The sequence below is a fragment of the Kryptolebias marmoratus genome, linkage group LG7 (genome assembly GCF_001649575.2).
Source record: "Kryptolebias marmoratus isolate JLee-2015 linkage group LG7, ASM164957v2, whole genome shotgun sequence".
Classification (NCBI taxonomy): Eukaryota; Metazoa; Chordata; class Actinopteri; order Cyprinodontiformes; family Rivulidae; genus Kryptolebias; species Kryptolebias marmoratus.
The window spans coordinates 17,222,936-17,248,282 of NC_051436.1; the positions used below are offsets into that span (position 1 = coordinate 17,222,936).

General features: G+C 38.1%; 1 protein-coding gene across 13 annotated transcripts in view; it reads left to right on the top strand.

The window, feature by feature from the left end:
- The window catches only part of ablim2 (actin binding LIM protein family, member 2), a 97,990-nt gene that overhangs the window by 17,094 nt on the left and 55,549 nt on the right, over positions 1-25,347 (top strand). For 3 of the 13 annotated variants that reach the window (XM_037976596.1, XM_017430320.2, XM_017430322.2), the window contains exons 1-2: positions 844-1,077; positions 16,971-17,138. In XM_037976596.1, coding sequence (XP_037832524.1) covers positions 1,062-1,077; positions 16,971-17,138 — 184 coding nt within the window. In that variant the 5' untranslated portion in view covers positions 844-1,061. Of the gene's footprint in view, positions 1-839; positions 1,078-16,970; positions 17,139-25,347 lie in introns of those variants that run through there. The other 10 variants (XM_017430318.3, XM_017430316.2, XM_017430319.3 and 7 more) reach the window with 7 other exon arrangements.

Below are 25,347 nucleotides of genomic sequence, written 5' to 3' on the forward strand. Positions count from 1 at the left end.
CATTACTGTTACCCCAAAGTGCCCCCATATCAGCTGACTGAAGATTAAAATTATTGTTCTACAATACTTTACATACAGTGTTCAGTCATCATTACAGCACATCCTAAATGCATTAACTCTATAAACATTTTTACAGTCATGAAGTGCCCAGTTAGGGTTAGGGAGTGAAGTTACAATAATATGGTACTGTATATCACAATATTTGCAGAAAACTCTGCCTGTGTTCCTGCCCTTTGAAAAGATGACTTTAAAAGCTAACACTTTTTGTGTTTTCTTTAGTCGATTTTGCCAAATTTTCAACTTTAGTGAACACAAAAAATATGTAAAAGTGAGTCATGAACCACTGGACAGATCTTATTAAAACTCTCAGAAAGTAATCATTGGATGTATGTCTACAACTGAATACCTTTTAAAGTCAACCCAAATCAAGATGGCCATCAAAACTAATTGACATTAGCCAACATAAAATGTTTATCACTCTGCCAGTTTTACAGATATTCAACTTCAATTTGATGTGGTACCTGAGAGCCATTCACTACACATAGTCTGAACATGACATGACAAGGCATGAAAGGCAGCGGGTGATGTGCATTCCTTCAAGGAGCATTAGGTCTTTAATGTTGTTTCAGACCTGATGAACACCACTCAGCCTATCAGAGTGTGCTGTCAGAGCTGAGTGTTGTGGGCTGGGAGGACTGGGACACACCCAGCGACAGATTACCAGGAGGAGGTGTCATTCTCTTTGAGCTCTGCAAGCTGCTATTTATAACAGATATTTGCAATACCTCCGAGAGGTGGGCTAGAGAGCGAGTGACAGAAAGAGAGAGAGAGCGAGAGAGATACGGAAAGTCACATGACCTGCAGCTCATTCCACGGATAGTGACAGGCAGAGCGCTCACTCTGTGCTCACATCTGTCACTACAGCAGAGCTACGGAGCCTGCAGAGGATGAACACAGACAGTGAACTCTGAGAAGATTTCTGGGATTTAAAGCTATCGTTTTTTTCTCCCCCATCATAAAACAAAATTGTTTGTCTTGTTTGGACTGACGTCTGAGTGACAATGCCAGAGGAGAAAGGTAAAAATGACTTTCATTAACCTTGGATAAGCTATTCTTAGTATGTTCACCTCCAAGGACAGAAGGGAGCATGTATGTTCTGTCTTTTTTTTTTTGTTTGTTTCCACTCCTGACTCAATGAGTATTTTATTGAAATACCTGCAGCTCAGAAATAAGGAAATAACTTTAATGCTTTCTGTCTATCTGCATTATGCAATCTCAGTCAGAAGCTTGGAGTGTTTTCCATGCGAGTGTGAGAGACAACAACAAGCCTTTGCAGCAGGTTGATCTGCTGTAACATCCCTGGCAACAAGAGTGTTGTCTTGGTCCTCTGCCTGCATCCCGACCACTGGGAGCGCAGCCATTTGGGCTGCTCACACTGGGATGAGGGCCAGTTGCTAGGAGGGAATCACTATGATCTTATAGTTATTTACAGCTCTCTAATATTGCATAACAAATCATCATTTAAAGGAATATTTCACACGTTCTGACGTTGTGTTCTGTTTAAAAGTTATGAACGACTAGAGAATCTGCAGTGTGAATGTTGAGGGCTGAATGTCTTTGAAGAAAGTCGCTAAAGGAGCTTAAACTGAGTTGTTACAGCTAAAAGGAGCAGAACACTAGCTCAAAGCTTAAGGGAGCAAAACCCTAGCTAAAAGTGGCAAAATGCTAGGTAAAAGTAGCATAATGCTACCTAAAAGCTAGTCAAAACAAAACACAATCTAAAAGTAGCCAAACACTTCCTCAAAGCTATGACATGATTGTTTTCTTAAGGTTGTGTTTTAGCTTTATACACAAAAACACAAAGGGTTTGAGATTGTTTTCAAGAAATACAGTTTTGGGGCTCCTAAAACATATTTTTTGTGTTTACATAGGCTAAAAAAAACAAACAAAAAAAAAAAACTTACTTTTGCATATTGACAAGTTTCAGCTTTCATTGACAATAAAAACAAGCTTGATAAGAATGATATTTGTGATACATAGTAAAGAAAAAAAATCAAGATACAGGAATGTACTTACATTGGATTTGTCACTCAAGCTGTACACTAGTAGGGGGTGGTACCTTGAAAAGTGGTGCATTTTTGTATCTATTTGTTTCTACCTTTACAGTTACATTTTACACAAAAATGTACCTTTATGTTCAGATACAAAACATACCAACTGAATAGGATATAGAGCACATGTTTTTTAGTGTACAAATGTATATATTGCAGCAGAACCATTATTTATGGTGATTTTTTATAAGGCAACGATAATGTTCCCAGTATATCTTCTCAAAGTACCATTGCCGAATGTTCCTAACTATAAACAAATAGTTTAACGAAGAGCTTTGGAATCTAGATCTCTCTTCTTAGACTTTGTCTGAGACAGAACAGGATAAACAAGACAAGAAAATGAATAAGTTGTCAAAAATAGGCTGAGTGTCTTGAGTAAATGCACTTTCTGCCACTGACCCCTACCCAGTTGGCTTTAAAAAGAGTCGCTCTGATGGTCGTCATAAACACGTCATAAATACTTCCTCCCCTTTGTTTTTAACACCGGTAATCCTCCTTCTGTTCACCGCTCTCTACATAAAGGGACATAACTGGGTTTTGTATGGAGCAAGAAGGCGTGTCCGCTGCCATCACAATGTCACAAAACTTGTTTGTTGGTGAGGACACTCAGCAGTGACACAATTACTGCCATGTGCTTCTACACATAAACACAGTCACACTGCAAGAAATTCCAGAAGTTGCAGTACAAGTTGCACAATACTGACGTACTTTAATCAAATGTAAATTTGATGTGCTGTTCTACTCTGAACGCACACATGTACTCAGAGATGCACTCCACTTTAGGCTGTGTCTCAGTCCAAGCCAAGGACACCGGATCCTGAGTATGTGACGTATTTGGCTGGCTGGTTTAAGCCGTCCAACCGACGCCAAAAACTATTCGAGAGCTACCAGTAAACAGACGATCTGTGAGCCCATCTGTTTACTGTCACCGTCTATATTAACCCTCCCGAAGCCCTCAAAAGAGAGAAAGGTAGAGGGAGGTAGAGAAGCCCTTGTAACTTTGGGTCAATTTGACCCGAAGGCCATGGGAGCGTTAAAGAACAGAATGTAGTTTATAAATTTCAGAGAATGCTGGTGTCATTTCAGGTTCGGACTCATTGAGAGAACAAACCATTAAAGTGTCAGTCCCTTAAGACTCACTAACTCCTCCCATCTGTTTACAGGTGACTTTTGCTTGAAGACAATTGGTTTCTACCTTATCGAAAATGGCTTGGTTAGTTCATGCAACATCTGTTGTTTTTGGAAAACATTCCTCATAAAGAACATTGTGTATTGATTGACATGGTTCATTAGGGAGTAATTATACAGTGCAAGAAGTCACTGTGTTAACCTTAGGTCAATGAGTCAAATATTGTGGAATGTGAGGCATGTAGGAACAAACGCTTTAATGTTGAGCACCTTTTAGCTAATTGCTGAATTTAATTCCCTCATACTGCTTTTAGTCATAAATTGCAGTTATTTATAAAGTATATAAAGTCCCTAAAAGACCACTTAAAAGCAGTTTCAAATAAGAAAATGTTTAAAAAGTGTATATAAATATAGAAAGAGTAAGATTTTTGAAAAGTTCAGTTTAAAATCTGAAATAGGTGATTTCATTCTCTAAGCGGAACATTTTGTGGTATACTCTTCAGAAATCATAAAACTCAAACTGCGACTGTGTAAAAATCATACAAGATATCAAAACGCCAGTTCAGTTATTTAAAGTCCATCTTTCTGTGACCTGTTTCAACCTTATGGAGCTCTAAAGAGGGTTGTTTTTTTCAGTAGATTCACCAAAATCCCATTTTTGTGTACTGTATGTGAATATTTTTTCACTCTTTTTTGGATTTAAACTACATGCTACAATGTACTGCTGCCAAAAAAGATAGCATACTATTTCTGATAGAGCCCCGTGTTTTGACACATTTTTCTATGTAGGTTTTTCCAAAGCTACATCAGAGTGGCAAATTAAAAACTGTGACAGAAACAGGAACATATAGGGTGAATAATAATAAGGGTTCTTCAATACTTTTGCATTTGCATGCTTAACCCCCCCCCACTGTGATTCTTATTTGCTGCAGACAGCACAAGGGAAGTTTTACAGGCCTGCAGGGCATTTCAAAGAAAGTCAGGACAGTAAAGCTTTCATCTCTCTGTCACATTTCTTCTTAAAAGACTTCGAGAGATGATCATGCATCAACGATCCAAAACTATAAACTGCTTTAAGATGTTACTTTGTCCTATTTCTAGAAACACATTAGAAACAGTAGGCTTGTGTGTCTTCCCTTAATAACCTAAATTTCCTTCAGATTTTTGAATGTTTAAATGCTCTGTAGAGGCAGAAGTATGGCCCTTCTCTTCCTGGATTTCTTTGAGAAATACGTCTTTTAACAGCTTCTTAGTTTTCTAACACTTCTTTTGTATTTCCAAACTGGTTTTTGTCCCATCTTTGCGCGTCAAAGAATCAGTTTCTCATAGAAACTGCCTTCCTTCTGAGTCATGATTAGCGTAATCTGTTGGCTCTAGGCATGGGCCGGTATAAGATTCTGACAGTGTGGTAACCTTGAACAAAAATACAAAGGTTTCACAGTATTAACACAAAAACAGAAAAAAATTATCACATGATTTATTTGCTTTTTTTGAAAAAGAAATTGAAAATACTGTTACTTTTGCTGCCTAACTATCATCACATATTGTATGATAATTATTATTTTATAGGTATAATAGCATAGTACTAATTAATGTATTTGTTTGTAGTTATTTATACTTTAATGTACACTTATAAATAAGGAGACTGAGAGAGCACCAGCTAACCTGTTGACAGTCAATTTAAAATCTTTTTTTTTTCCTGAACTCAGGACAGCTTTTTTATTTATAACATTTTTATTTATGATGATATTCAAAATCAAGACTGAAATTTTAATGTAACCTCAAGTGTTGAGAATAAATTTAAAACATAAATTTCATTCAGTGGCTGTTTTATTTATATTTGTTTATAGTTTAATTAAAACCCTAAAGTAATTGTGCCTATTACCCAGAATATTACTTATTTTCTACTATTCTGCTTTGTGTCAAGTAATGTTGAGAGCCTGACAAGCCAAAGATAGTATTCAATTAGCTGGGGTATTAGCTTTTGTAGTGATTGCTTGTGCTGCTGTATGTATTTCACCTGACAACATGCTAACTTTTGTAGCTTGTTGCAAACACTTTTTTCAAAACAGTGTTATCTTGAAAACAGAGAGGCTTCTGTAGTAGACAAGCCATGACTGACTGGGTTATCTGCTGGATCAACTGTACAACCAGTTGACAATGTACTTCTTAAATGAAGAATAAAGGTTTATGGAAATCCCTCCTTGCCTATCATGCACAACTCGGTGACGGCTTAAATTAACAGAAGAGCACAACACTCCATGTGACCAGAGGGGGGCAAAACAAAGCAAACATCCTCTTTTGTTCCTGGTATCCTAATAAAAAGCATTTAAATCATAGGAATGGTATGACGGAACCAATGAGTGGTTTTGATGTCATGATGTTTTAACTCTGCGGTATACCTTAAAACCTGTAATTGGCCCATGCCTAGTTGGTATCATTTATTTGAAATAACCTCCATATATACACATCATATATAAATTACACTATTAAATTATTAATTTGTGGGTGTTTTGAACACCTGAAATGCAAGAATGTGTGTTTATAAACCAAAATAAAAATGTTAAACTAGTAAATGACTGATGTGTGTGCCACTGAGCTCCACTTTTTGAAAGAAAAAAGAAACATCAATGAGTACACAGCCCACTCTGCACAAGTGAATACTTTTATGTTGCAATTATTATTAACTAATAGTGTTGAGTAGCAAGTGTGTTACATAACAGTCAGTAATTAGGGTCAGTGAATGAATATTATCCACCTTAGTTCAGTTCAGTTCAGTTCAGAGTAGAGTAATGTCCTGTGGCTGAGGATAAAATTAGTCAAACTGATGCCGTACTGCCCTCGTTCCCCGACGTGCTAAAGCAGCTTGGCATATGCCTCCGTTTTTTCACCGGCTTGTCTCAAACAGCTGACACAATACTTTCTACAGAGAGCTTCTGTCCATGAGTCATGCTGTTTCTCTTTGGGCTGAAAACACAAACAGCAACACACACACTCGGCTCCGATCACTACTATAAGGATGTGCATTTTAAGGAAAAGCACTCTTCAAATCTCTTTGGTAATTATTAATTTTTTTAATCAAATATTCAACTACTCCTCCCCCCTCCTGCTCCCCTCCCCCCTCTGGTCCAGTTCTCCCAGTCCTGTCAAACCCACCCTTCTGGCATAAAAGGGTTTATTCTCAGTCAGCAGACATACATTTACATTGTAAAACAGCACCAAACTAAATAAATGATGCCATTCAAAAAGGTAGAGGTTAAATATGAGCTAATGTAGCATTATTTCACACCAGTATGTCGTTTTTGAGAAAGAGTTGTTTTAAAAGCTTGATAAATAAAAACCTGGCACTCTTTTGGCTTGCCATTAGCCTAGCCTGGACAAAGACATTTACCCTTTTTTTCTTATTTGTGTTCTGTGGTTGGTGTCACGGCTGATAAGGTGCTGACTATTGAAAACTTTTTGACAGAACATCACTAGACTATCTCTTTATTAGTGCTAATCTTAGGTGCCACTTTATGATTTAGGAACATTGCTTGTTTCTTGTTTTTCCTTAAAAAAACGACCATGTCCAATTGGATGGGACTTGCAGTCCCCAAATCCTGCAGCTGAAAAACCTTTTCATGAAACAGTTACAGACATGTGCTGCTGCTAATCCTGCTAGCCAGGGATCTTTGTTCATTCATTTTTAGTAGTCCAATGGATCAAAAAGGGTGCATGCATTCTGACAGTAAAGCTGAGCTTTCCCAAGACCATCATTTCCATTGTATAATTCTTTCAAAATAAACTACAACTGTGACACGTTTTTTTTTATTTCAGTAGGTGTTGTATTGAACACTGGAAAAGCACCATTAAGACACAACTTGGTGTGTCATAATCAGGTGCTGTGCAAAAATAAAAAATAAAAAAGATGGTCATGACTGTCACATCAGTTGTTTGAATTTGCCCATTTTAACTAGACTTTGAATATTCAAAATCACTGCCTATCCGTACACTACTTACCTGTCTGGCTTTCAACTGGATCCCATGTTGGAGCCTCCTCCCCACATGCTCACAAACACACATCCTGTTTTCTGCAGCATCGCAGTGGGTTGTGTTTAATTTTTAATTCATAGCGGAGGCTGTCTGCAGGGTTGAGCTGCTTCTCTGGAGCACCAGGGTTAATCTTAAAGGGGTTCGGGGTCAGTGAAGTGAACCTAGAACCACCAGAGCTCGTGGTGATGGTTTAGTGCACGGGGACCAGGGGTCATGTTGAAACAGGAGAGGGTCTTACCCAAATGGTGGCCATAAATTGGAAGCATGCTATGGAGCTGGTGCAGCTTGTGTCAGAGAATCACGTGATCGACGCTTGAGCCGTCTCATGTTGTAAAGCAAGTTTCCTTAGTTTTGTTCTGCCTATGTGTGTTTTTTTTTACCAAAGTCTCTCATGAACAACTAATCTTTTGGTCATTCATCATGGCATATTAAGATTTTTTGATGGTGCCACCACACAACCTAATCACCATCACAGCCTCTGAGAGATCTTACTTTTTTTCATTTCCATTGTGAAACAGTAGAAAGTCGTTGTTTACGGCCTTTAAATGTTGGATCCTGTCTGAGTTTTTAAAGATTTAGTGTGATTTGTTTGCTAGCAGCAGCTTTTCCAGTGAACTGATGTGTATCCTGAGGTGAACACATGGATGTTCCTGCAGAGCCAGCTGCAGAAACACGTGAGAGCGTATCAGAACGACTGTGTGTCGTCCACGAGGAGCAAATCATCTGACTCAGGAATGGCAGGAATCATATGTTTTCACACAAAAGACGTATTTATAAAAAAAGTAAGCATGCTACTTTTCCCACCCCACCTTGGACAGTAAATAGACCTTTGTCTAAAAGTCTAAAAAGGTTGTTTCTTTAAAATATGAAGGTTTTCATAAAAATGTAAGATATTCTTAAAATGTATCCCTTAGACTCTAAAACACATTGAATCATACAAGCAGGAACAGGTGTAGTTTTGCCCCAAGTCAGGGGAGAAACGATTGTCCAGGTGAAGTGATAACTTTGAAACTTCTACAGAAACATCAAATGGCTGCCTGTCATGCCTAATTTCTTAACTTTAAATATAAACTTAGTACAAAAAGTAAAAATTTCCATTCGGTTGATTATTTCTTTGTTGTAGCAATACTTCTTGATGTAATTCTGCTTATTCACCTAATTATAAGATTACAGCGAACATAAATCAGTTGGCCCCCTTCAGTCTAAGTTTTGTCTCAGGAAATCTAACACATCTCAATTTATTAACCTATTACTTTAAACAACATTTGCACCCAAAAAAAAAGAAAGGCAGCACACAAACAACATCAAGTCTACTTTTGTCTTTTTTTTTGTTTCATAAATCAGTTTGGAGTTTGTTTGAGTGCACTTCAGTTCAAGGTTGATCTGAATCTTCCTTAGTTCAGTTGCTATGAAATGTGTGTGATATGGTTGCTACCAGGGTAGTGTATTAAGTTGCAAACCCACCCCTTATCTATCAGAAGAATGATTGTTGCAGCTTCAGATGTAGTTTCATGGAGGACGAAATCTTCTCACATGGATCTGGACTCTGGCTCATAAGTGGGCTTTCCTCTCTCAATCTTGACCCCAAAAATAAAATAAAATAACCCTCTCTTAATATTGTACATTATTTTTATTACATTGTTTAAATTTATTGATTCAAGTAATGATAATGAGTCTACTGTTTTTTGAACAGCTTAACAGTTCACTACACATGCATTCTAACAATTTCCCCCTTTTCGGTTATCTGGATTTAACCAGAATGAAACAAATTCCCATTGTCGTAACATATCCTGCTACAACCATTTCCCATAACAACAGTGAACAGAAGTAATTTAAACACCAGAATGAAGAAAACAAATCATCTTCACACATTAAACAGCTAAAACATTCAAAGTAAAAACATGTGAGGTAAAATAACAGTGATCTACAGGAAATTACAATATTAGCTTTAGTATACTGTGACTCAACGCATATGTCCCAGATATGGCTGCTTTGAATCAACAACAAGCTCATGGAGCAAACACAAAACTAAAACAAAAAGTTTGATTAAACTTACAAACAGCTGTCTGCAGAGAACGCAAACTTTCTTAGCATTATGGAACATTGTTTTAGGGGGTTACTCCCTTCAGGCTCCTCTTTAGCAGGTAAATTTCAGCTCTGTAAGCTTGAAGTCTGTAGACTGACATGGGTAGTCTAGAACCTTTCACTTATTGCCCCTGATGAACTCCTTTGTTGTTTTAGCAGTGTGTTTTGCTTCATTATCTTGATATTCCAATCACTTTGGTTGCATCTTTTTATAAACTGGCAGACCAAATGTTTCTGTTGATTGCAGAATGTTCTTTAGCCTTTCCATCACTTTAGTAAAGGTTAATTTTTGTCTCATCAGTCCATAAAACTTTGTCCCAGAATTTTCGAGGATTGTCTCTGTACTTTTTGGCAAATTCCTATTCCTATTTGTCTTGCTAATGAGTAGGTCTTGTATCTTACAGTGTTGCCTCTGTACTTTTTTACAGGCAATAGATTGATCCCTTCACTCCTCTCTGAATCATGTTCCAGATGTCACTAACTGTTGTTTTAGGCTTTTTTTTTAAAAAATCTAGTGTTTCTGTAGTCAGCTGCTGATCTTTACCTTGGTCTAAGTGTTTGACATCTGTTACTGAGAACACCAGTGGTTTCTGTCTTCTTCACAACATTCCAAACCGTTGTTCTGGATATGACCAGAACCTAAATCTGAAACACAGTAGACATTCGGCACCATCCCTTTATGTCTAACCCAAATGTTTTCTGTCCCTAGTTTATCTATTTTATCAGATTTTACTTCTGAGGTACAGCTAATGCAGCACAAGAGCCTGTCACGCAGAATGAATTACTGTAAGGCATATACAGGTGAATTATTTATAACCTTTTAAGATTTTTTCTGCAATATGCACGACTATGTTCCTATAGTTTACAATCAAAGCACAACTCTCTTTTTATCCAAATAAAGGGGGTCCAGACACCCCTGTCCCACCTTAGATAACCCCATGTCTCTGTAAAGAGCTAAACCAACAGAGGTGCTCTGATGTCATCACTAGAGATTTAAAAGGTCATCCATTTGTAGTATTTGGTCCACAGGTCAGGTGCACATTAGGTCAGGTGATTGTAAAGACTTTGAAACGAACAGGTCAACAAACACTTAACTGCATTTAGGATTGTGAGATTTTATTCCCATCTCTCTGTTCTTTGTCCATGTTTTAAGCAGATTTTTACTTTGTGAACTTCAGGCAGTTCGAGTCTTTTTCTTGGCTTCTAATGAGGATTAAATAATGGAGTGTTGTGTTAGCATCAGAGACAGGAAACTCCTTAGCAGTGAAGTCATGGCTAAAGGAAGGTAAAGCCAGGTGTCAGCAGGCTCTGTAAACCTTACACATGTTGGTAATTGTATTGTGTCGGTGTGAACCTTTACGAGTGTGTGAATAACTCCTATTAATGTGTTTAAAGTTGTACATTTTGTTTAAATTAACTGTGACAAGTAGCACCTTTTTATTTCCTGTGCAAAAATGTTATTGAGATTTCTGAAAGCTTGTGAAACAGGATAGATTTGTTAAACTTTAAATTACCTCAGTTTAGAGGAAAAGACTTTAGGTTCGACAGAACTGATAAGCTAACAGCTAGACTGAACTTAACTAAAGCAAAAGTGGATTGCTGCTGTTTATTAACCAATTTCAATGGGATTGCTGTTTTATTAACTTGTTTATTGCTGTCAGTTTTGCATCACATAATTATTTAAACTAAATTATGTGGTTCTTTAGACGCACAAATAGCAGTAGCAGTTGGATATAGCACTTTCTGTGCAGCCAAGGTCACTTCCAGCAAGATTATCAGAATTTTTCTTCTAAAATCCCTGTGGACTGTGAAACTGATGTTAGTGTAAACATTTATAAAATAGTATTTGCTTGTGAAATTTTAAAAATTAGAGTTCTTAGATGGGGTGATTAGGTTTGTTTGTGAGTCTACCCAGAATGTATTGGACTTAATAAAGGCTGGTCCAAACTGACCAAAATTAATCTTTGTAAGGATATCAGTAAAATGGTTACGATTTAATTTTACCATTAAAACATTTGTATTTTGGTGGTAAAACATTTAGGTTTTTACCAAATACTATATATATTATAGACCCAGTGTCCCATCTACTTCCCTGCACAATCGTGGTGCAGATGATTGTGTGTGTATTGGAAAATACCTTAAAACTGTATTGGGACCAGCCAACAGGGAAGGTTGGTCCTGTTCTGGCTTCAGCTTCCGTGTTTGGAGTTCTAGATACAATCTTTCATTTTTACCACCTTTAGTAAATTTGTCAAACATTAGATGTTTTACACATATGTCCTCACAGTATGTTAAGCTAAAAACTGTTTTCTAATCAAAACGAGATTTCCCTTAAACCCAATTCTGCAACATGTTGTACCTTTAGCTAATTCATAATGTACATTTTATGGAACATGTTCAATGCCCACACTTGAAGTAAAAGTCCTCAATGTCAACATCTTAACTACCACAGAGTTGTCCTGCTGTGGTAATGTGAGTATGTTGATCCCACCCCTGCCGCCTCTGCTGATGGTTCACTCCAGGAATGCTGCCGAGCACCATGGGATACCCATGGGTTAAGGGAATGCTCTATTTTTAGGAGGTATAGGAGCCTGGACCTTTGAAAAGAAATTTGAGATATAGCTGCTTGTATGTTACACAGTGTAGTGACTTGCTGTGTAAATGTATGAGTTTTACTTCCCATCATAAGGCATAGTATGGTTGGGTTTCAAGGTGCATGCCGGTTGCATACATTTGCAGGTGCTAAGCCTGAAGCGCTTTGTCGGTGGTCAGTGAGCGTGTCTGGAGGCTCCCAGTGGTGTGACTGGATGTGGTGCAGACATGTAGTGTTGGATTGCTCGGATGGCTGCTTGCCTGGCTGTGACCTTTGAGACAATGGCATCGGGAATGGCTGATTGATGACATGGCCAACTGGCCTGCAAAAACCAGACACGAGAGTAGGAAGGATGGAGAGTCTCTGTGTTGCAGTATTCAGTCACTGTTTTTCATTTTGGATAGATGTACATTTTTATATTATGCTAAACAAAATAAATTGGTGCTTTCTCATAATCAGTGTTTTTAAATCTAAGATCATGGTTCTCAGCTCTCAGTTTACTGGTCAATAGAAGTTCTAACCCTCACCAGGTATGGATCATGACAGAGAGAACATGATTCCAGATACAACAAGCACCGAAATCGTCCATTTTGAATGGAGCACGGCACGCGCGGTCCGTGCGAAGTTACAAAAAATTGGGAGGTGCACGACCACGCAACGCAACACCACCCGGGGCCTTTGCGCAGAGGCGGGGACAGCGTGATTGCATCAGTGTTGGCGCACGCACCCTCGAGCAGTGATCAATGTGTCATGTTGATGTGGGTGGAAAAAAAACGTGTATAAAAAATGACGTATTTTACAAAAAACAAGCGGAGCTTAGCCTAACGGTAGGGGCAGTGAAGCCTGGTGGCCCGCCAGGCTTATAATACACTGGGAGAAACCCTGGGTCTCATACTCTGCTTGAATCTAAAGGCAAATGAAGCAGAACTTCCTCCTTCTTCTAAAACAGAAAATGTGTTGTCTAACGCCCCTCCAACTTTTTCAAACTTTTGGCCTGTTTTTTCCCAGATAGCTGCAGTTGGCTTGGTCTTAAGCCTTTCTTTGTTTAACAAGGACTCAAGACTTTTAAGACCTCTTTCAGGACCTCTTAAATTGTTCTTTTTTATTGGTTTGGTGATCCCACTTGTGTTCTCAACACTAGTAGCTTCAATACTACCTCACCTCCTTTAAAATGAGAATACAATGGAGGCAAAATTGTTTTGAAAACCTTGTTTTTATCTTGATTCAACTTGCAACAGTCAGATTGTCGTCTTGACTTATGAGCTAAATGATACCAGCTCAGGGGAATTCAGAAAACTCCATGGCAATTTTTTTAGACTTTGACTATGCTACTGGCTTCATGAAATGTACCACAGAAGGTCATGCTTTTCTTTAAGATAAAATCATAAAATCTGACTCAAACAATATATTTAAAATATGCCAATGTGTGTTTGAAATGGGCAAGCAAAAATAAAAAAAATCTGTTGTTCCCTGCTGTAGGTGAGTGGTTCTTATAAAAGTTGCTGATGAAGGTGTTGCTGTAAGTTTGTGAGATGTCTGTTTTTACTCCCCTGTCAAGTGTCCGCTTGTAAAGCAAGTATGGAAGGGCTAAATTCCTCTCTGTATGTACTGAGAGGGAGCAGAGAGAGAGAGACACCAGATCAAACAAACAGTTGTACTTGATCTTGTAATGTTTAACTGTACATCCATGGGTGCACCATTAAAACATCAAGGTGTCTCCATATGGATTTACTATAGGCGTTTTAGGACCACAGGGGTCCTTATTACCATTTGAGGTAGTTCACCTTTTTTGTTTTAGCACTGCAGTTACTATGGTTGGTCGTAGTCCTAATAACTGCGTTTATCAGATCTTTTAGCTCCTGCTTCAGAGTAGGAGCTTTCTTAGCTCAATATGGACTCTCAAATGACTTAAGGGGATGTGTTTGATCCATACAAAACGAATGCTGACTGATGAGGTTTACTGAACGCGCTTCCGGGAACCATATAGACTTCATTAACATTGGTAGCTACCTAACTGCTGTTCTCTTCTTTTAACATGCAGCACAAAATAGACTGATCTGTTGATTGAGTCTTGGTTCATGTAACTCCTTCTAAAGAACATTTGTAACTCTTTTAAATTCTGCTTTAAAATTAGATTAAAGACTCCAACAACTACAGTGTCTTTCAGTGTTTTCAGACTGTTGCACAATCACACTGTTCCACTGGAGATGTGAAGGCAAACATGTATGTCCTTATAACCACTGCACAGAGGGACTAACAGGTTTTCCAAAACCATCTTTTTTGTTGTTGTTTCCAAAAAATATAGCTCGTAAACACAACACCATTTCTAGTTCCCCATCTAGTTCTCCATTGCTGTGAGTTATGTACTGCATGTGGGAAACATTTTTGTTCATCAGCCATGTCTGATTATTGAAGCATACAGTATACAAAGGTTTTTATGTAGTTGAGTAACTAGCATCTGCAGTACGAATGCAAGCATGCAATCTGCCATTCTTGTTGCTGTTGTTAAGTCTGGCCTGCCTGGATTGTAGGTTAGGGTTGTGATGCTATGACATAATTTTTTTTTTTTCAAATGGTTGTGTTTTGACTGTCTACACATGCAAGAATGATGTTTTAAGATTTTTTTTACTCTGGAACCCATTGTCAAAAAACACTGTTTTGGGGCTCCTAAAATAGCATTGCGGACGTTCACAAAACATCATTTTGATGTGGATGGAGTATGTGTTGGGGATGACTTTTAACTGCTCTCACACCAATTGAGCTCAATTTTTGTCAAATTGATTAGGTTCATTTTGTGTTTGCTTATTTATTATTCCATCTTGAATCTGGTTGGCTTCAAAAGTCAGTTGGTTGTCAATGTGCATCCAATGTCTACTTCTTGAGAGTTTCAACAGAATCTGTCCAGTTTATAACATATTTTCCTAACAGACAGACAACACATACACGGACACAGACATAAGCCAAAACATAGCGCAGACAAACCCTTTACTTATTATTTCCTGGCAATAAAAAGTAAAAGAGTTTGTCTGAGCTTGCCACATTAGAAGTTTGAAATAAACAGGAAAAATGTAGTTTTATCTATGTTTAAGTCCCAACTTTGTGCCAATAAAACACCTCATAAACACCCAATGAACTGAGCTAACCACAACGACAGATAATGACTATCAGATACAAACTCTTCGTTTGGTTCCAAAAAGCCGCTCAGTTTGTCTCCTCACTGTTATTCCTGCTCTTCCCTCCCTGACCTCTTCTTCTTCCTTTCTCCGATTCACTTCATTTGATGAACTCCTCTTTCGCAGACCAATTATTGGTAACCATGGAGGCCCTATGGAACTGGTGCGATGACACAAATGTTTCCTGAGAACACAATGAGCCTATTATTCAGCTGATGCCCCTGTCAGAACTGAAAGAACGATCAGTTGTGAGCCAGGGTTATGATGAAAGGGGAAGAGAACGATGTGTACCAGTGATACTGTTTGGATGGAAATGTGAGGCTCTCATGTGTTTGTCTTTTTGCGTTACCTAAGACCATTTTCCTGGATGGCTGGGCTTGTACCGACGTAGTTTTGCTTGACATACTTCATGCTTTCTATGGAGCAAAACAGACTATTTGCTTGGACAATTGTTGACAACATGTCAAAGTTATGTAATACATCAAGCATCAGAATTGCATCAGTTTTTAGAAACGTCATTGTAGAACTGTGTGTGAAACATGCATGCTCACAATTCTGGACCTTAAAAGACAAGTCTTCCACTTTTACAACCAAGGGTCATGAAAATTAAAATTGAAGTCCTTTACCCAAAATATTTAAAAAGTGAAATGAGAATTTTATAAAAAAAACTTCCATGTTGCATGCCAGATTTTTAAACATAGATCTTGCCTAATCTGGTAGTGTTTAGAATATGTGACTCTTAGCTCACACCACAATATCTGTAAAACTGACTGAGGTAAAGCCATTTTTGTCATTTAGAACGAGGCTTTACAGCAACTTAATTCAGCCTTGATCTTACTACTGAGAGAGAAAGGAACCATGTCAAAAATGAACATAATTTGGCGGCTGTTAGAGTAGTTGTTTCCAAAGTTCATCCACACATTTTTAACTGGACTATTTCCAGCTGTGGGTGTGGTCTGTGGACCTACATTAAAGTTTAGCAATGGTTCTCCCTTCAAAGAAAGGTTTTCTTGTGGATTTATACAACTAAGACTTTCTTTTCAACATGGTAGCAGATAAATGTGATCCATCCCAAATAGCTTTATTCCTTGTTTGTCAAAGACCATGGAAAATTTGTTTTCCCTTGATTTTTATAACTCACTGCCATGAAAGATGGGCAAATATCCAATTGCCTGTGTTTATGTGTGTTCATTTGTAGGTCTGTAAACAAAATATCTCATAAAATATTGGAAGAATTAACTCAGAAAGAATTCATTGGATGTACATCTGCCGCTGATTATCTTTTGAAGTCAGCATGATTTAAGATGGCTGCCACAACCAACTGACCTGAGCAAACACAAAAACTGGATAACTCAGCCAGTTTCACGGATATTGAGCTAAATTTAGTGTGGTAGTAACTGATAATCATCCTCAACACATACTCTGAGCATTTCTTTATTTCTTTTATTTATGAGTCACAGAACAAAGAAGCAAAACACGTTATTTTTGTATCCTTACCAGCAGTGGCAATTGAAGTGCTGGATTGAATATATATTTAAGGATCAGAGAAATGTTATTTGCAGTAATAACTTCTGCCAGTGCAAGAAGAGTACGATTTAGGAGTTTGTTGAAGTAAAACGGAAGTCTGAAGAGCTAAATAGGGACAAAGGTGGAAAAGACAGAGGCACAGAAGTAAACCGGATATTTAATATAACAGCCTTTCTTTTACACAGTTTCATGCAAATGTTTTTCCAAAGCTTTCAAGTTTTTGCTGTGAAGCCAATTGTTGCTGCAATCATTTATATATAGACTGCTTCCTCTTCCATGTGTAGTAGAATGAAACCTAAAATGTCCTTGTGTCTCGTGCAGTTTTTCAGCAGCAGGCCGTCCCTGGCCCTCTGGGGCAGCAGAAGGCAAAGCAGGGAGGGGGAGGAGGAGGAGGGCCGGTCGCCTGTCAGAACTGTGGGAAGTCCTGTAAAGGAGAGGCACTCCGGGTTCAGAACAAACACTTTCACATCAAGTGTTTCGTCTGCAAAGGTATGAAACTCTCAGATCTTACCTCTAAGTTTTACACCATCAACCCACAAACACACAACGTTACACGTCACAACTGGGTGTCCGAAAGCACTGAAACACACACCATGTCAGATAAATCCCATGAACCCAATATGGACTCTAATTAACACTCAGTTGTGTTTTATTAGATACAGCAAGCAGAACTCTGTAGCTGAACACATGGAAGGTTTGTGACGATGTCTACAGCTGAGCAACAAAACTGATTTGTACATGAAAGTACAAATCGTGATGCGTGATCACGGGTGTTAGGGTTGGGGATTTTATTCAGAGTGTGTATTTCTGGGTGGGTTGCTCTAAGTGTCAGAAGTTGGGAACATAAATAAGTTTTTTATGTGTGTGTGCGTGTGTGTGCGCGTGTTTGTGCCCCTCCCAGTCCCGACTCTCACCATAAGTCTTGTGTCAGACTGCTGTTGTTTTCAACACACATTATGGTTGCTGAGCAACTAACAGCAGTGATGATAGCTTCCAGGAGTTTGTCTCCTTCAATCTTACACCAACCAGTACAACCACACCTCTTCCATCTGTGATCATATCAAGAAGTAGGAGCATTATAGGAACATTACCCATAATACACTAGTGATGAGATACCTTCAGTCCAGTTACCAATCAGTTTACTGAAGTTTGCCCCTGTAACAGATTGAGTCTACTTTTTGTAGTTGCCAATAAGAGATGGAAAAGTCTGTTGGTTGGCCAATAAATATAGTCACTGTAAAGGCCTTTTAACACCAAGCCTGTATTTTATGTGTGTTTAAATTTGGCCAACAAATGCAGAAGCCAAGGGAGGACAGGCCAAAAAATTTTGTTTTCATGACTTTATCTCAAGATAGCAAGATAAGTCATTATAGCCAACAAGTTATTTATTTTGACATATTGAAATAACGGAGCTTGTCCTGTTTCTTTTTTGTATAAAACAGGCTTAAATATTTATTTATTTTGACTCAGAAAAGCTGATTCTCTCATGACAACTAGAACAAAGGTCAAACAAAACAAAATTAGGCACAGAAGATTTGCTCTTTAACCATTTTATGAATCAGTTTGTTGCATTTGCACATGCACAAAGCAGTTGCATTGTTCACATGCATATCTGTGAATCAGTACAAATCAGTTATTCTTAAGATCCATAAGCAGCATCAGCACTTGATGGAGTTTGATAGAGGTCACATTGTGGGTTTGCATGAGGTTGGGCATGCTTCGTATGTAGGCCAATGTGGTCCATTGTTAGAACCAACAGGGACCTAAGGGCATTGAACATGGTCTGTAGACGTCAGGCAGTCTACAGACTTTGTTTTTGTACAGAACAAAACATCTCACTTTACATTCAATAATAATTCACAAAACAGTATATTTTTGTTTATTTGCTGCTTTTTAATAAAAAGACCTGATTTGTTATAATTATGTATAACTACGGTTTGATGTGGTGTACTGTTGTACAGCCAATACGAACTGAGGCTACCTAATTGAGGTGAGATTGTTCCTTTCTGAATAGCTTTTTGTATTTCAGCAAATTTTAACATGCCTTAGGTCAGACTTGCAAATTACTTATGGCAATTCATCAAATGTTAATACCTGAAAGTCATTGTAATTCTGTTACAGCAAGTTCTGATTAAAAGAACAAAGAGCATGTTTTCTTTCCTGAATAAAGTTATTCAGCTTGTTTTCCTAGGGGCTTTATTAGGAAGCATGCGGCTTGCAAATTTAATGTCAAGCATTTGTAGAAATGAAGAAACAGTAAGTTGGGGTATATTAGACCCCACCTTTTGGCTCTTTCTATTCATAAACCCAGTGTTAATTTAATTTCCAGCTAATTTGGCTTCTTAAATGAGCTGATTGTTCCAGTGCTGTGATGATTAGGTAGGGCCTTAAGGTGGGTTGTTTGCTAGTAAAACTTCCAGATGTGAACTTGACAAGAATCCCAAACTCAGGAATGAAAATAAAGCAAACTATCTGGCTCAGTGGAAACCATATTTTTTGTATCCAGCATAAAATCCCAATAATCTATTAGCAGTAAGGTATCATTTAAAAGCTACTTTTTAAAAGTTGTTGTTTGTAGATAATAGGAAAAAATATGCATCTTTCCTCTTTAGCTTTTAATTTACAAACTTTAATTATGGACTTCACTGAGGTTCATATCACTTTTTACCAACCGCTCTAAACAAAGAAATCACAACACCTGACCATAGTATGTTATTGGAGGCAATTAGGGGTTTCAAAACACCAAGTCTGAGATGAGGGACGAGCAGCATTTAGTCCAACTTTATTTTTTTCGGACCACTTCTTAGTTCATTTAAGCATTTGAGGTACTCTGGCAGTTTTTTTTTTGTTTCCACATTGGTAGTATTTTGGTCATGTGACCCATGCTGGCAAAATGAGTCCCATTGAGGGATTTTTTTTTCATTTTCAGTTATTATTATTTTCAAATTCTCCATTTCAAAAACTTAAAAAATGTATATAGTTTGTTGAAGTTTGGCAGTTTATCACCTAGCTAGTGAAAAGCGAGTTTAGTTAACAAGCGTAACGATCTGAAAACAAGATTTCTTTTGGCCTGGAGGGAGGTCGTCAGGAATTCAAGCCCCATCTTTTAAAAAAGGGAATCCCCCAAGCTTCACAATGATGTCACACATTCTTTGAAAGTGCTTCCCAGAGCTTCAGCAGCTGGCAGAGGAAAACAGTTAATTTTAAAGGAAATGAATAGGATTAGATCTTTTTTCAAAAATTTCTGAATACATACTTGTTAGAAAACTTTGATTTAAAAGGTACATTAGGAAGATTATATGCTATTTTGACTACTCAGAGTGCTATACGGTGTTTTTATGGATTGTATTTTTTTTGCTAATCTCTTTTATGGCAAAAATCTATATTTTCACTTTTCCTGCACTGCCACCTGTGAACTCATTTTGCCAGCACAGGTCTCATTTGTAGTCCTTAAAACTACATTCATGGACTTTATTTTAACTTCTGTTTTTTTCTTTGCTCAGTATGGACTACTGGAATGATATAGGGGGATGTGACTGGTCCATACATAAATGTATGTTGATTGGCCAAGCAAACTGAAGGCTTTTCCAGCATTCACACTATTAAAGCGGCATTAACATCGCTGAAGTTGAACCCACTTAACTGTCTCTGTCTGCCATGACATGCTCTTCTCTGATTGTGTCACATGAGTCTCAATTTCTAAAACTCCTTTCTCTGAACGTTTGTAGCACTCTTTCAAACTCTGCTTTAAAAACTAAACCAATGACCCATAACCCACAGCTCCAACTGTGGAGTTCTCCATTGTTGCTGCTGATGGTAAATGTCACATGCATAAGTGACTTAGCCACAGTGTTCCCTGAGAGCAACTAATGGCTACATAGTGGGACTAATAGTCCTTTTAACACTCAAAGACTCCTTAGAACTGATTGGGCTGAAAACATTTTCGTTTAATTAGCAAAATCCAATTATAAGAAATTAACGCAATGCCAATATATCATGTCTGAGCTAATGTTAGCATCTTTAGCTTTGGTATGATAACAGTACAGTTTTTGAATTTTACACCTAAGTGCACCTTTTAAATATACTTCAGTTTACATCCAAGATCAACTTGAGCAAAATGTAATGATGATATCCATCCATCCATCCATCCATCCATGATGATATCCATCCATCCATCCAGCTTGTCTTGTGTACATTTATTTTTACTACTGATTTTTTGTTGTGTTTTGTTTTCTTACTAAGTTTAGCTCTAACCAGAAAGCAATTTGGGCAAGACTCAATTATTATGGTGATTTTTCGAACAAACATTCACAGTAAACTTACAAGTTTCAATGTTAAAAATGATTTGAATATTGCCAAAAAATCTGAAATTTTAAGCATGGAAAAGTATAGAATTTCAAAATAAAAAACGTGTGAAACCCTGGATTATGGATCTCTCTTATTCCCTGTACATTAGCACTAACCTCCCCAAATCTTGATTGTCAGGACTTTAAGGCCCCACAACAACCAGCTTGGGAAAACCAGACCTGCTATTTAGGGTCTTTTTCACATTTTTTTCTTTTGTCTGTTTCAGCTAGTTAATGAATTTTAGTTTGTTGAATTTAGCTGCTCACGTGTTGGTGACACATTCCACAGGACACCTTCAGAATTCTGATGGAGTCAGTGGGTCAGACCAACACAGTATCAGACAGTCAGTAGTAGCTCCTCTAAGACTGATCATCACTGCTTCTTTATATAATGAGATCTGATTAGGTTTTAAACTTTTCCAAACATCACACATGCACATACAGTTAAATAATTTAAGAAAGGAAGAAACATAAACTAAACAATAAGATATTTATCTGTTCTTCCCTTCATGTTTCCAGACACCGATCACAATCAGAAACTATCAGTTGCAAATTCAGACACTAATATTTTGCTGTGATTACCTGCTTGTCCTGTTACACTGTGGATCCTGGCGGTCAAGGTACTCTCACCCAAAATATGTTCAACTAAAGACTGTATTCAACACTCCGGGTGTTCTCTCTGTTTTGTTTCTTTACAACTAGGAATTCAAATGGATTGTCAATTGGATTTTTACTCAAGGCCTACACAAAAAATGTCTTAAATGTATTCACCCCATTTACTTTGAAGCCCCAACCATTGCCTTCAGATGCCACATAATCAGTTAAATAAGACTCACCTCCTGTGACCAATTTAAGTGTCAAATGATGTCAGCATGTATAAACTCTAATAACCCCCAGAATTAACACCATTTCAACACATCTAAGTATTGTGGGCCACCACCAAGCAAAAAACATCATGTAGACAAAGCTGTGGAGATGAACAGCTCAGGGTAGGATATTAAAAGAAATTATGTAAGAACCCTGAACATCCAAAAAAGCACAAATAAATCCATTATTGGGATATATGGAAAAATGATACCACTATGGCAAAGTTGCCAAGAGAGAGTCATCCACCAAAACTCATGAAGTGGTTAAGGAGGGCGTTAATAAGAGCAACATCCAGGAGGCCGAAGATAACCCTGATGGAGCTGCAGCTCTTCCTCTGAGATGGGAGGATCTGTCCATAGGACCACAATATGCTGCTCAGAGCTGGAGTTGATAAAATAAAATAAGACCAAAATTGAATGTTTTGACCATCAAGAACAACACCATGTCGACTGCAAACCTAACACCTCTCATCATGATGAGAACATTATCTCCACATTAAAGCATGGTGGTGGCAGCATCACACTGTGGGGATGTTTTTCCCATCAGCAGGGAATGGGAAACCTTTCAGAGTTGACATCTCACAATATTGCATTAGATCACACATAACGTTATTTTCAAGATTTGACCAAAATGGCTGCACCTCTCATTTCTTATGAAATGACGTGAAGATGATTTTCATTTAAATCATTTAATTAATTTATTTATGAACTTACTCAAATGCCTAAATAAAAAAATACATCCCAACATATTTAGTACTGCAGTTGTGCTGAGCTTAAAAACTGTTTTTTCTAGCTGGTATGCTTTAGGCTTCATTCTTTTGTCCCTATCAATATAATTAAACAACAATAGTTTAAAATGAAAATACTCATATTTCAGCTTGTACAACCTTAGAAATAGTTAATGTGCACTGACTTGTGTTTCCATTGTGGCTGTTATCAACACTCTGATGTGTGTTCAGAGGAAGTGTGTTTTATTTTGGTCCCATCTGTCTGTGTGTCCTGTTATGTCTGCTCCTCGGATCTCTTTAAGCTGAGACATGAGACACCATCAACAGCAGACAGCTGCAGGACAAAAAGGACTGCCAAACAACTCAGGCACACTTTTATCCATAATTTGGTTTTACTCTCGGAAATGACCACATCGTTCAAACACTATCTGAGATCAGAGAGGAATACTCAAATGTGAAAATATGCAGCCACTCCCTAATGCAGGCTGGCCTGTAAGAAAATTGATCATGTGGAGCACAACAGTTGGATTTTTGTTTTTACATTTACAGTCCCGTGCTTCCTTTTTGTCAATAACACACCCGATTTATATGCACTGGAGAACACACTCAAACACAGGAGTGGCGTCTTTTACTGCACTTCATTTTGCTTCTCTATAAAACTAAAAACAGTTTTATTCTCAAAGTGGGTGTAACCACACGTGTCCTAAACATATTTCGTTTTTTTTTTTTTTTTTTCATTGGAAACAGATGAGAAACTCATAATTTGGTTTCCAACGTTTGGAGCTGACTGAGGTGGCACCTCCGACAGCAGCTTGTTTAAACACAAGCTCTCTGAGTAAAAGCTGATTATGGAAAAACACTGAGCCAAAGATGTTACAGAGCTTCAGAAGATTTTTTATTTCTTTTTTTTTAAGAAAAGGCCATCTATGGTGGTTTCTTTTGAGTTTTACAGACACCATCCCAACATAATCCAGATTAGTCCCCTCTGTAGTCAGAGTCACATCTCTGTGATCATCCATAACTGCTGCACCTTTTTGCCTGTGTCTGTCTGTTAGCAAAATATCTCACAAACCACTGGAAGAAGTTCAGTAAAACCTGCAGGAAGTTCATCGGATGAACATCTACAACTGATTAGCTTTTGGAGTCAGCTTGATTCAAACCAACTGACCTTAGGAAACACAAAAAAATGTCATTGACCTAAAATATAGTATGGTAGTAGCTGAGAGTCATTCCCAACACATAACAACACACAACATGAGATATTCGGCTGAAAGACAGACAATGTTTACTCTAAATAGTGAATAGCAAACAATCTGGTAATGCTAAGAATATGTCTTGGAGCTCAGTTTCAGCTACCACCATGCCAAATTTTACAGTGATATCTCTAAAATTGACTGAGGTTTTAAAGTTAGTTGGATGGGGCACCCATCTTGAGTATTGTGTTCTGCTGGCCTCTTTTTAGGTGCCAGTGGTTGGATGAGGGTCGATGGTTGGATGAGGGCCGATAGTTGGATGAGGGGTGTTACAGTAGCAGATGGTTGTGATCTTCTCACTGGGGTGTTGGCTGTTGGACTGTCTGCTTCTCGGAGGCCAAGTATTCTGAACAGAGCTGAGGGGAATGTGTATGTTCGTCACAGGGTCAGGTGAGCTGACCTCACACGCTCGTGCGGTGGTGGTGGGGGTGGGCGGAGGGGGTTCACATACACATGAAAAGTTTGGAAGGATGCTCTCATACACATGCTGTAGTGTAAAAATGACATGGCTTCTGCAGCGCTTAGGTTACTGAAAGTTTAAAGATTAAAATTGTATTGTAGAAAACACAGACAAATAAATCCAGTATTTAGGAAACAACTGTATCAGATCCACAGGTCCTCATGGGGAAAATATCCTCTGATTTTTCAGAGAAGATCCTACATTTCTAAAGAATTTATACCATGTTTAAGATTGGCAGGAATACGTCAAACATTGGTTAAGAACATTGTACCATCATTACTGCAGTTACTGTATGGAAATAAGGTTTACAGGTGTTGGTATCACTGTTTTTTGATTATGTTGTACTGAAAAAATGGATGCTACTATTTGACACGTTAGCTTCTTGTAACTTTTCATATTAATTTTGTTCTGGATTGAACTGAACTAGATGCAGCCAATGTAGAATCTGAATCTGACTGAATTAGGTAGAGCTTCTGGTGCAGCCTGGGGTCAGATCTGGCATGAACATTAGTTAGTGTGTGTGCATTAGAAATCCAACAGAACAAGTTCAGAAACAAGACAACAGACTCTTGTGACCAGTTCTCCGTATCATCAGTGCCTGCCTGTAATAGAATCCAGTTCAGATTGTTTGCATTGAGCTGCTCAAACAGCTCAACCTCACATTTCTTTTTTTTTCCTTTCAATTATATTCCAATTACATGCTCCAAATCAATTGCAGTGCAGCGAAACACTGAGCTCAGTTTGTTAAATGGAGTGAGGAGTGACCACCCCCCACCCCCACACAGTCTATAACCTTCCCACCGTCCCCCATACCCACACACACAAAGAAGGATGGTGAGCCACTGGAAAACAAGACGTGCAGTGAAGGTCACACATTTATAGCCGAAACCACATGTAGCCTATATTTAACCCTTTACACACACGCGCACACACACACAAACACACTGAATGGGCCTGCTATGATTCTCCACTCAGAGCTGCTGAATTGGATTAGACCAAATTACATTTGTCTTACACAACATGCAGTTTTGATTTTATTGTAGAA